The sequence below is a fragment of the Homalodisca vitripennis genome, chromosome 6 (assembly GCF_021130785.1).
Source record: "Homalodisca vitripennis isolate AUS2020 chromosome 6, UT_GWSS_2.1, whole genome shotgun sequence".
NCBI lineage: Eukaryota > Metazoa > Arthropoda > Insecta > Hemiptera > Cicadellidae > Homalodisca > Homalodisca vitripennis.
In genome coordinates, this window is record NC_060212.1 from 65620953 (window position 1) to 65634939 (window position 13987).

Sequence of the window (13987 nt, forward strand, 5' to 3'; positions counted from 1 at the left end):
CATGGTAGCGTAAAGAAGAGGGGGATAAAGAGTACAGAATGACATATAACTGAAAAACAAGTTCATTTTGTCTGTTTAGATTTTTTTAATAACTTTAAACACTTACTCTGAAGGATGGTTGATAAAGAAATAAATTTATTGCAAGCAACAGCCGTGATATTATGACATATGACTGTTCCTTTGCCCTCATTTACTGATTAAAATGCTAAATAGATAAAGTGGTTTTCTAGCACTGCTCAGTTCCAAATCGCACATGTAAAAAGCAGTTCAATAAGGTATCTGCTGTATGATTTGCTATACTAATAATAGAAAGTTTTGTTGATAGAAAATGAGTTATAGAGTTTCTTAGTTCTTCACTAGATGATGAAGTCCAACTATGAATTAAATTCATTCTAGAAGCTCTTTTCTTATTAGTATACTTGAATTATTTGAAAAATTCCAACAATACAGTTTTTATTTTTGTTACTCCTTTCGTGTTACAATATTATTATTGTAACTTCTTTTATTCAGTTATGTGAGTCTGGTGATGAATCCTTGAACCGAAAGGACCTCACAAACAAAAAATTTATTATTGGAGTGTTTGTTTTCAAATTAATGATGAATTATGTTTCAAACAATTGTAATATCTTACTAAGAACTATATGGTACCATTCTAGTATATATACAAGATACTGTGTTTGTGGGAATACTTGAAGATATATATAATTTTTATGACCATCATTTTATTTTCTTCATAGGCCTAACTTGGTTTCAAATAAAGTTAAATTTCATTTCATTAACGTTGACATATTTATATTTGCGTAATGCTTACTACCGCCCTTCGTAGTCCCTACGAGATATTATTCAGGGTTTTAGTATAGAACGGTATTCACCGATCGAACTACATCTCTTGATGATAGGTGACAAAATATATTTATATCTCCTTTTATGAACAGTTTCAACCCTATTGTTTTCGTCACTTTTCTTTAAATAATAAAAATTAATAAAGCTTTTTATTTTAAGAGTATACTTAATTTACACAGCTTATATGCATATGAGATGGTGTTAGAATCCACTGCATATTAAATGGAAGATGGACTAAACAGAAAATGTTTATATCCTTTCTTAGATAACATTAGATTATTTATAAAAATAAGACTATGAAAGCGAAGACTGTTATGCAAATTTAAAACTCACGGAATAATATAAACAGTAAGATTTGTTTTTATTGTACAGTTCTTGTAATGGTTAACATGTAATTTGAATAAAACTGAGAACACCTGACTTAAGACGCTCAAATAGTTTGAATTTTAAATTGTGTCGTTATTGGTAGTCACGGATGATTTGAATCGGTCAGTTTGCAATGCATATTTCTAAGAATTATTTTATGTTTTGTTTAAGTCCTGTATAATACCAATTCATAGATCTCATTTTTATTTATTTTGGAATTTTTCTTGGTAACGCTTTTAAAGATCTGTTTATGAAAATTTTACCCTTGAAAATGAAGCGCCACTTCTATTTCAAAGACTTTCCCGTCAAATTATACTTTTAATTTAAAGAAAAATATGTTTTTCTCTGTGAGTGATGGTACTAATTTTTAAATAAAAATTTATTGTTCTGTATTTATGTAAAACTCTTGAAGTTTTAAGATAATGTAAGGAATTATAAGTCAATCCCACCTTGTGGAGAAATTGCATGTGTCTCATGGTGAGAAATAGCTTACCAACATTAAGGAACTAACGTTTTCAGGTTTAACATTGTACCTAGACGTAAAAGTTAAATCAAAGTGTATTCTTTACAATGAAATATGTCAAGGTCGGGACCGAAGCAAGTCCGATGTTACGCAAGTGTACTTACTAATATCTAATATCTTCCGTTATTTTGAACATTTTCCATTTTACTCTCCACGATTTGACAAAAATGTATTTTCTTGTTCCCTATTTTAACTCAGTACGCATAAAAATAGTTTTAAAACAATGCGGTGTTAGTTATCAGTCTGTGGTGTTAGTTTTTAAACCTGAGCAATACAGAGTAATATAAAATATTTAACGTATTTTTCCACATGTAAGTGCACTTATGAATACAAATTTTGAAATTACCTCACATACCAAGGTCCATATGATGTTTCATCTTTTAACTGAAATGTCAGAGTCTACTCTTGTTTCACAGACTCCATAAATGCATGGTCATCGAATTTCTTGAATTTATAATTCACAGTAGTTTTATTATTTAACACTAAATATTAAATAATACAACGCATATCATTTATAGAAATGCTTTATTTTTACAGAATTGGATTTAATATTTAACATAAAAGTAAATAAAAACATTTCTCCAACCACCTATTTATATATTTAGTTTCTATGTATACTGCGGATCATAATCTTGAGTTATCATTCTGTTCCCTTTACTCCTATGCTGATGACACTCAGCTTGTGTTGTCATATCCTCCATTACAGTCTTCCTTGGCAATGCAGCGGGTTAATGCTGATTTGTTGAGGGTCAGGCTCTGGGCTGACGATCACGGGCTTCAGTTGAATCCAAGAAAGTGTTCACTTGTTAATCCCCTCTTCAAATGCAGTCTTTCTTAGTAATGGACCCTTGGGAGTTTCCTTGGGAGGTGTTCCTTTGCAGGTTTCGGGCACAGTAAAAATCCTTGGCGTTACTTTTGACAAGCAGTTAACCTTCTTGAACCATGTTCAAAATATCAATCGTGGTGTAATGAATAGGTTAAGAGTATTGTTTAGGTTTAAGGGGTTACTCGAGGAGGAAGTGAAACTTGAGATTGTCAAAGCTGTGGTTTTCCCAGTTATTGTTTATGCTCTTCCTGTATTTGGGGGAAGATTGACCCTTGAGGGTACGGTCCTGATTGATAGGTTACAGAACTCTGCTGTAAGATTTGTGTATGGCCTGAGAAAATTTGATCACGTTGGCCAGTATCGCCGTACAGCAAGGATCCTTCCGATAAAGTGCATTTTAAAACTTCAGGTGGCTGCCTTGTTCACAAGGTGTTGCTGACGGGAAAGGCCTCTTACCTCAGGGGGATGCTACAGACCCGGGCTGAGATTAGGGACTGTCACACTCGGCAGGACGCCATGCTGGAGGTGCCCAGGGTCAGGCTGGAGATGGGGAGGAATGGATTTAGATACTTTGGCCCTCAGATATACAACAGCGTCCCTCACAGTCTAAAGGCTTATGGATATTCCTCCTTTAAAAACAATCTCAGACTGGCTTTGGAGGAAGAGTGTTTCACCCCTAAATAGCTGTTTAATGTAATGTATTATCGGTTTGATTAGTTTAATTTTGTATTTCTCGGATGATGATAGATAGATTTGTATGTGCCTTGATTGAAAATGTATGACTTGAGTTATTTTGAAAAATAACAATGTAACGTTGAAAATCGCTTCAAATAAAGACGTTATTTATTTACAGGATATTTAGCATCTTAATACTTATAGAAATAGAGGGTTTTATAAGCCGCCGGGCATTTCCTTTAGTTCCCTGATGCCCCTGTATTAACAGGGCACAACTTTAGTAGACAGGTATCAGTTAAATTACTATTCAGAATAAGCAATATTGCATTTAATACTCGAAATTGATATCATGGTCAACAAAACTTATGCATTTTAAGATGACAAGTCATCTGGGAATTTGCCTCCATTTTCATGGTTCCATAGGCCTTTCTAGTAATTTATTTATCAAACTAACATAAATTTTAAGCATTAAAGTAATATGTAAAACTTAGAAGAAAAATGTTTTACTTCTTCCGAACATTGAATTCCTTAAGGGGAATCATTGTGACTTAACGTCAACCGTTGTGAATCACTCCTATTAGGCTAAATAGGAAGATGAAGTAATGGAGAGTAAAGAAAATTTCGTTCCCCGAGGAAACTGTTTGAAATAATGTGGTGTATTATTTTAGCATTCTAGGCTGAATATTTCAAGGTTGGTTCAGTTCTATAACATTATTTGCGTATTAATTATTATCATTGCGTATAATATGGTTTCGTTAAATAAAAATGTGTTTAAACATTTTCAAAATATAAATTTGGAAAATTGTTATAGAAATAATTGAATATGGTTAAAATGATATCGGTGATATCGGAAATAATATAAAATAAATAGTTAGTGCAGGTATGCGATATAGTTCATATAGTATTATCGTTATTCTGACTTATTGTGCAATATTCTTCAGTTAGTGTTTGAAAGAAGAAACTACAATTTGTCTTTTATTTATTATTTTCAAAAAACATTCTTTTTCTGTTGTCATGATGGAGTTTTATAGTTACTTCTAAAGTGATGTCGAGTAATTAAATTATTAATTGGGAATATAATAAACTCTTGATTACAAGGATCATGCGTTTCTCCAGCATTACTTCTTGTATACGAGGGATTTACATATTCATAACATAAAGGCTGTTTTTCAATATAATATTAACTCGTCAGTACATTGAAAGTTAATCCTGATTTATATATTGACATATTAGCTTGGAAAAGTTAATTTTTCATTTGTTATTGATGAATGACATAACATACTCACACATGTTTTAGCTCCTATACCCAATGACTGACTGTTAAAGTAAATTTTATTTTTTCACCAAATTTAATATTACAAAAATGTGTTGACATTAAATTAGTTCAAAGATATCACCTTGGTTCCACCTACTTAAATATTCCCTTTGAAATTGAACTCAATAGCTGTAAAACATCTTGAACGATAAGAAGAACTGTTCACAATAAATAAAGAAAACGTAGTAAATAGACTCATTAGGCTGTTTCCTCGTACTAAGAGAATATCAAATCATAATGGGAAGGAGAGGTCTCTATTTTACAGGTGATGGTATTTCCATGTAACTCTGCCACAAACCACACGAATTCTAGATTTGTTTGCTAAGCCGCTTCTCGGTGTGGTGCACTAATGTGGCCCTAATTTCGCTCTGTACTCTTGTACTAATAAAGAAATCATCACTATGACTATGACTACATACAACCGTCTCTATATTTAACTTATAAGTATATTATAACAAATGTTGGGATCTCAATCTACGGGTACTTCAGGAGATAAAATAATTTCACACGCGTATGCTGAAGAATAACCGAGCCCTTAAATTTTTACTTGATCCTATCAAATTCCTACTTTGTATTTGATGGAGATCCTTACCAGTTTCTTTATTGCCTTAAAATTTCAAAAGTTGAAAATTCTAGGCAAAGATATTCCAAATATCAAAAGAAATAGAAGTCGTGTACTATAAAAACTAGCAACTTTTACCGACCATTGGCTGGAAGACTGAGTATTAGATGGAAGAAACTGCTAGTTATCTAAAATCCTAAGGCTCATTATTTCTGTCAGACAAGTGTAAATTTTGTAGTCTATGCGAGTAAAATGTTCAGAAAGAAATAGCTTGGCGGTCTCATAATTTCAAATGGCTGTATATATTTTGGTTTTTAGAGATGTTCATTCTGTAAAGTTAATTTTGTATAAAAAAATAGAAGCTTCTAAAGGTTTATTCCTCCTTTTTTAGATTGGTTGTCCATAGAGTTTCAAATGCACGTCAAGACGTGCCATAGCCAAGGCTATGTTATCTTATTGGTTGATAGCAGTCTGAGCTAAAAGATGTCTATATATTACTGTGTTTCAAAATTTTCAGTATATTAACCATCCATTATCCTATAGGGTAAGATGTACGAAGACGACCTTTTCGACACAGAATTTATGAAATAAGAGGATTCAGAAAGTGGGAAAATTCATAGAGTGAGATAGTACTTACGCCATTTATGATTATAAGAACAGGAAACGAGAAATAAAAGAGCATCCGGGTACTGGTATCATCAAATCAACGGTAGGAAACAAAATCGATGTTTCCTGAGGTCCAAGTGAAAGAAAATTGCTCACCTATTTTCATTCAACCTGAATACGTACTATAGAAAACTTTAGGTAAACTTTAAACTAAGTATGAGCATGTAATTACAATCCAAGAATTTCTAAGTACAACTCTGAGTATTTGTAATGTGCTGTTTGCTCTGAAAGTAATTTGCTCGTATTCAAAGTTGAAAATGAACGAACTCAACTTATATGACAAGCCGCAGCTCAAACGTTTACTGACAAAGTTCTCTAAAGATTAATTACTTGATGACATCCGCATAGTTGTTTTGATAAGCTGTATTTTCAATACGTCACTTCATATTATGTGTTCCAACGTCAGTTACAAACAGATTTGAGATAAACAACTCTAATCAGATTAAAGTTAAATTATAATTTTACTATCAACTAATGCCACTATTATCATCTGCATGAGAGAAATCATCTGATCTTCTGATCGGTGGAAACATTTATTATGAAGACCCCCATACATCGCTCAGAAAAGCTGCACAGCAACATGATATGCATGTTGTGAGTAAGTTAATGCAAATTACAATCAACCATTACATAAATACAAAGTTCATTTAAGTTCATTTCAACAGTTAAGTGAGGATGATTACGACAGAAGAGTTGAGTTTTGTGAACTTGTGATGCCGCAAATGTGATGACAATAGAGATTTTCTGACACCAACATACTATTTTCTGATGAGGCAACTTTTTTCCTAAATGGCAATGTTAACAGGCACAATTGCCGTTACTGGGCTAGTGAAAACCCACATTGGATTACTGAGTCCCATTCACAGCAACCACAAAAAACTGAACGTATGGTGTGGAATTTTAGGTAACAAAATTGTTGGACCCTTTTTCATCAATGGAAATTTAAATGCCGAACTTTACTACAATATGCTCCAAAATGAAATAATCCCAGCTATTCAAATTGCATCAGGAGAATACTTTGATAATGTATGGTTTCAGCAGGATGGTGCTCCACCCCATTATGGGAGACAGGTAAGAGAGTATTTGGATTTAAGGTTTCCTCATAAATGGATTGGCCCGAAAGAGGAGAAATCGAATGGCCTCCAAGATCTCCGGATTTGTCACCAATCGATTATTTCCTATGGGGTCATTTAAAATCCAATGTTTTATAGAAGAAAGCCTCATAATTTGGAAGACCTAAGAAACAGGATTATAGAGGAGATTGCTTTGATAATTGAAGAAATGTTAGGCAACTCTGTCGAATCATTTTACACAAGATTGGCTCATTGTCAAACCGTAGAAGGAACACAGTTCGAACAATTGCTTTGACACCAAATGCAGGTAAAACTTTTGTTGTAAGACTTTTCTAACAGCATACATTATTTTTTATTTGTAATAAGAAATCAATAACATAAGTATTTCCATAATTGAATAGTTTATTTCAGAAACCCCCTAACCGACATTTTTTTTTAATTTGACTTTTTGTTAGAAAACTATAGTATTAGTATAAACACACAGTTTTGGTTGTTGTAGAAACCCCTTATCTGTAACCTCTATAACCAACACTAAAATGCAAGTGAATATTCTGTTTAGTGCAGAAACCCCTCAAGTGACAACACTTGAGGGGTTTCTGAAACAAATAGGGGATAATTTAAATTTATGAGAAATGACAGTTGGTAACACTGAGCCAGTAGCATTTTCCCACTCATTCAGTTCTGGTCAGCTGTTGTTTGTTTGTTAATACTGCTTATTTAACTAACCTAAACCTAAACTTGTCAGAAATCTGAGTTAGTGAATAGTGATCACAGTTTTGTTTATTAACTATACGTGTTTGTCACAATGAGTGAAAGTTCTGATGAGGAGCAACAACCACCAAGGAAGAAAAGAGGAACAACACGACCAGAAAGTTATAAACGTTATATCATACGTGATGCCAGAGTAAAGGGGGCAGGTTATGTTTCCTACAAAGGTAAGCAGGTGTCAAGTAAAGTGTTTACCGAGGATATAGTTTGTAAGTGTCCAATCAAATGCCATCGTAAGATAAACAATGAGTCCAAGAAAAACATTTGGAACTTTTTTTTACTCCCTGGAAACAAAAAATGCTCAAGATGTCTACCTTCAAACACTTGTTGAGGCCAAAGAAATTGGTAGGCGTTCCAAATGTGGACAAAATATTGAATCAATGAGTGAAGAACCAAATGAGCTAATGGAACAGGACACTAGAAGTTTCAAGAGAAATCATACTTATGTTTATCATTTAAAAATTAACGGTTGTCTTTATACCTGTTTGCAAAAGTGTGTTTTTAAAAGTCCATGGCATTTCAGCTGATCGTATGAAAGGATTTGTCAGCTTTTGCTCCAGGAGAAAAGTCCACGTGACTTGAGGGGCAAAACCCGAAGTGGAAACGCCATACCAGGAAATATCTGTATACTTATTGATCAACATATAAAGTCATATGAAATAAAGGAAAACTCATTATGGTGGTAAGCCAAAGAAATACTTAGATGCTCGGCTTACTGTCAAGAAAATGCATGAAATGTTTATAGATAAACATCCTGATCTAGAAAAAGTTGTAAAATACAACTTTTATTACGGCTACTTTAAGGAAAATTTTAATTTCTCATTTGGTCGTCCTCAAGTTGACGTATGCTGTCAGTGCGAAAGTTTTTCCAGTAAATTAAAGGATCCCCTTATGTGTGACAATGCTAAACGTAATGTTGCTGCTGAGCTAATTCTTCACAAAAGGAGAGCAAAAAAATTTTATCATTCCTTACAGTTAGCAAGTGAAGATACAAATGATGACACTGTTGCTATATGTTTTGATTTTATGCAGAACCTCCCCCTGCCCCACATACCCGTACAGGAGGTATTTTACATGAGGCAATTATGGGTAAACAATTTTTGTATTCATGATTTGAAATCAAATAAGGCCAAGATGTACGTCTATCACGAAGGGGAAGGAAACAAATCTCCCAATGAGGTGTGTTCTTTTATTTTTGACTATATAAAAACGGAGATCCCAGATTCTGTAAAACATTTGATCTTATTCAGTGATGGACCTTTCGGCCAAAACAAGAACAACACTGTAATTAGGTTTTTAATGAATTTGTGTGACAACTGCAACCTAGAGACAATCACTTACAACTTCCCAGTACGAGGGCACTCGTACTCTCCTTGTGATAGGGATTTTGGTTGTATAAAGCGTCTCATAAGAAAGGTAGACAGGATCTACACCCCTGAAGAATATAGAGAACTTATTTTGAGGGCTAGTAATACATGCCGCTTTTCAGTTCACATGGTTAAAACAGATGAAATCTTGAATTTCAAGGACTGGTGGCCACTTTCTTATAAAAAGTCCACTTCTGCTTCTGATGAAACTTCAGGAAGGAATGTTCCGAAAAAAGACAAGGAGCCCTTCAAACTTTCAACATATAAGCAGTTTTGTTTCAGCTCAAGAACAAAGGGAAAAGTAGTAGTGAAACCGTTTATTGATGGTATGATTTCATCTACATTCACCTTCCTGAAATGTGATAAGCCTCCAGAACTACCAAATCAGCCGGCCTATCCCCAAGGAAAGGTAAGCCTAAACTTATTTCTTAAAATTTGTTCCACTAAAATTTAGACTAACTCCATGAGAATAATGTAAAGGAATGATAAAATTAGCAAACAAGTTTTTGTTATTTTATTTCTCATCAGTAAACTGCATTTTTTTATAAAAAGTGGAATGGTTTCAGGTACCCATTAACAAGAAAAAGATACAGGATTTGAGAAAAATTAACTGAGTACACGAGAGGTTATGAACATTTTTATAATGCAATCCTACTGTGGCCTACAACTGACTCTGAAAACCCTGAGGAAGTGGATCAAGGGTGTGAATAAGTTGCACTTCTGTCTTTTTATTTGCAAATAGATGTTTTCTCTGTAATAAATAATCATTTTTGACACTTGTTCAGTGTGTAATTTATTTTAACTACACCAAAAATACCATAAATAATATAAAGACAATGAAAAGTGTATATGGAACAACCATTTGGTGCAGAAACCCTTCAACTGATTTTTTTTAATAATTTTTTTTTCTACAAAAATGTAATATGTAGAGAGATAAAAACACAACTAAGCAATTTCTAAATGTAGGTGGAACCAACGTAAAAAACCTAAGATAAAGACAAAAAAATGTGTTTGTAGAGGAGAGTTTTTTATTGTTTTCCTAAAATTTACTTTTTGTTAGTTAGGGGGTTTCTGAAATAAACGATTCAATTGTACTGTAATAAAAACTGGCAAATTTGTGCTAATAGAACCAGCTTAAAATGAAATTTTTGTTTTATTTAATTGAACATTTAAAAAAATGCTAAAAAATTAGTGTAACACATTTTGTGGCAAGAACCATGTTAAAATTACATTGTTGAACATCAGTAAATTTTCAATACTAAAAATGCTCTATTTTCTGATAGAATAATTCCCTTGAGATGCGGTTTGTGGCATTCAATTCAGTAAGCTATTACCTTTAAAATTATGTATCACAAGGTATAGGCTTCCATTAAGAATATTCACGATACCCTCGGCAGGACGTCCCCCGTTGGTGTGACATAACAAAACATTGTTCCAAAAAGTAGATGCCCAATCTCTATCACGATTGTAAGAGGTTTCAAATTTATATTTAAATTATTAAAGGATATATGGGTGTTTGGGTGTTTCCAGACATAATATACACCCTGTATATATATATATATATATGTATGTATGTATAAGACCACAATTGGTATAAACATTATACAGAATAGTAGCATTTAAGAGAAATAACATACAAGAAACTACCGAAGGCCTACAAGATGCTAATAAATCTAGAGGTTGAAAGCTCCAAACTGAGTGGTGCAGAATATAAGGCTCCTAAAGAGCGGGATCTGCTGAAGATCGAGACCTGCCAGATGTTGATATCTAAAGGTTGAGAGCTCTCAAAGACCAGAGATTTCCAGAGGGAGAGAGGTGCAGAGGACGGGATCTGACAGAGAGCGGGACCTGCCACATGCTAATAATTCTAATGGTTGAGAGCTCTCAAAGCCCAGAAACATCCAGAGGCTGAGAGGTGCAGAGGACGGGAGCTACCAAGGAGCGGGATATGCCGAAGGTTGGGATCTGCCAGATGCTGATAAGTCTAAATGTTGAGAGCTCTCAAAGGCCAGAAAAGTCCAGAGGCTGAAAGGTGCAGAGGACGGGAGCTGATAGAGAGCGGGATATGTCGAAGGTCGGGACCTGCCAGATGCTGATAAGTCTAAAGTTTGAGAGCTCTCAAAGGCCAGAAACTTTCAGAGGCTGAGATGTGCAGAGGACGAGAGCTATTAAAGAGCAAGGCCTGCTGAAATTCGGAGCCTGCCAGATGCTGTTGTCTAAAGGTTGAGACCACTCAAAGGCCAGGAATCGGAAAAAATGTATTAGAAAAATTACGCAAATTATTTTATAATTTTTTAACTTTCTTTTAAAACATATACATTTAAAAATGGTTTACATTCCTGCTTGATGGCAGCAAAAGTATATTGGAAGATTTAACAACAAAAATTGTTGATAATTGTGTTGAAATAAGTTTTCTTGCAAAATCTTTGTTATAGAGTAGTCGTAAAAGTAATCGCATACAGTTGTGATGAAAACGGGAAGTAGTGTAAAGAGGATTATTTGTCATTATCTTATTTATCCGATTCTTGGAAAAAAATCAGTTCCCTATAAAACATTGCACTTTAGTCAAATACAAATGCAAGAGAACATTGGATTTAATACTGTTCATATAAAACCGATAAATGTCTCTGCCCAGTACTAACCAAAATAGTAATATTACAATAACCAATGTTTTAATAATCTGAAAGTCTTCACATATTCGTTTGTCATTTATTACTTCAGATCATGGTCAGATTATTCTATCTTTACGTATGAGAATTCCATACCCTACCCGAGCCCCTGAGATTATTATCTGAAACCATTCAACCGCTAGTTAGGAGTGATGTCATATTAGCATTGGCTATCTTTATACTTTCACTGGCTTGATTTATTCAAGACGCTTCTTAAAATAAATCCCAAATTTGTCGGGTATTAAGTTTGTTATTTTTAAATTTTGGTCGTTTATCCATATAAAAATATTTTAAGATTTTAATCACTTCAAAATAGAACTAAATATTGAAAGCGCAACGCGCGTCCTTAACTATGTATGAACCAAAATGAGTGAGAATACTATGTATGGGAAGGGAATTAGAAGAATTAGTGACATTGACTAAGTAAGTGAGTCAACCTTCATGATTGAATGATTGCAGCACAGCACATTTCATACTTATAACTATAATATATATATATATATATATATATATATATATTATATATATTATATATATATATATAATATATATATATATATATATATATTATATATATATATATATATATATATTATATATATATATATATATATATATATATACTTATTACAAGGAAAATATTAACAATTCCATAATTGAGGAAAGAACTTTTCTAATTGTAATTTTGATTATTGGCAGTAGGAAAGGTTAACGAGGAAAAGTTTAACCATTCCACAAATGAACCTTTGACAATAGTATAAGCTTAAAAAAGTAATGTCTAATTAAATCAACAAAATCATTTTACCAACGTCTGTGCCACTGTGAACGCTACTTTATACATTGAACTACAGGGATTCAGGTTACAATAACGTAGGGTATTCAATATAAATCTATTTGATTAGAGAGTGGATCAGGAAAAATGTCACAGTTAGAAACTATATTGCCTCTGTCCGAAGCAGCTATATTTTATCACGTCAGATCCAACGATCATCACGCTTTTAGAGTGATTATTGAGTGTAATGTACTTGAAATAACTCACGATTGATGTATTAAGAGTTACTGGATCGAGTAATTGACTAGTTAAATGCTGCAGTAATACATAGTGCAAGATTAGTTTAGGGTTCAAATCAGCTAAATGGTGTTTACTGTGTCTGAAGTATACTTGACCAGAAACAACCACGTCAATCAGCTATAGCTAATGAACCCTCTCAGAGCGCATGTACTCGATGTTGAATTTCCCAAGGTACAAATTAGGTTTGCAGATTTCCATTTAGAAAAGATGGTAATATGTACTTTTTAATTCTCCTGATATAAGATTGTCCAGTTTATTTCGAAATGTAAATTCTTCAAATATTTCCTAATATTAACACAATTATCTGTTAAAATATTGTATTAACAATGGATTTTCGGACATTTTTCATCGTTATGTGCTATTAAAATAGGATGGGTATTTCCCACATAAACATGCATAGCTTTATAACTTTAGACATTAGATAATTGAAAATTGAAATTTTGCTCACGTAATATTCAATAACTTAATTAGAAAAACTAAAACACTTTATATCAAACATCCATAAGGGTTGAAATCCCTAGAAGAGGGAATCCCCCAAAAATATATTGTTTTCAACTATGTATTGTCCCAGAAACATGGAATTTGGCAGATACGTGTGTGTATTTTACCAGAAAATAAAATATATTTCAAGATCATTTTCATTTTATACCAAGCACCCATAGTGATTGAAAAAGGGCTGTAACCCCTAGAAGAACTATGCTTTTGTTATCGATTTCCCGCTGGTCTAGAATATTTATTTATTAAAATCGTTTGTTAGTTTGAATTCATTACTAGTGACCATTAATAGGAAAACAATTAAATCTGTAATTGTGTTCTGTAAACCATTATCCAATGAAGAGTTGAATACGTTTTTGAAAGAAGTCTATGCATTATAAATGTTTATAAACACAATAATAAATCGAAAGTTTTATTTTTTATTAGACACAGTACTGTTATATCTATCGGTAGTGCAATAGTAGTTGTGAGCTTAATTAGCCCATTAAAGACAATAATCGAGTATAATATTTTGATTAAAAACAATTAAAGCCGAAGTTCAGTTGTATTGTTAATTGTTCTGGTGATCATAAAACATGTTTATTATCAATTTCAACAATCCACGTGGGATAAAAATACATCGAACGTAATTGAGAGCGATGGCTGATGATGTACTTCATGTTGCTATTACCAATTAAATTACAGTTCGATTGAAATCATCGGTAAAAGCAAATTTTCATGAATAATGCTCATTTATAGATTCGTATCTATAATAAAATTACTGAACT

General features: G+C 33.0%; 1 protein-coding gene across 1 annotated transcript; it reads left to right on the forward strand.

Annotated features, from left to right (window-relative positions):
* Positions 1-8291: 8291 nt before the first annotated feature.
* LOC124365412 lies at positions 8292-9598 on the forward strand. Its single transcript, XM_046821392.1, has 2 exons — positions 8292-9393; positions 9551-9598. Exons 1-2 carry the CDS (start codon positions 8344-8346, stop codon positions 9596-9598), a joined length of 1098 nt encoding a protein of 365 aa, XP_046677348.1. The 5' UTR covers positions 8292-8343.
* Positions 9599-13987: the final 4389 nt, after the last annotated feature.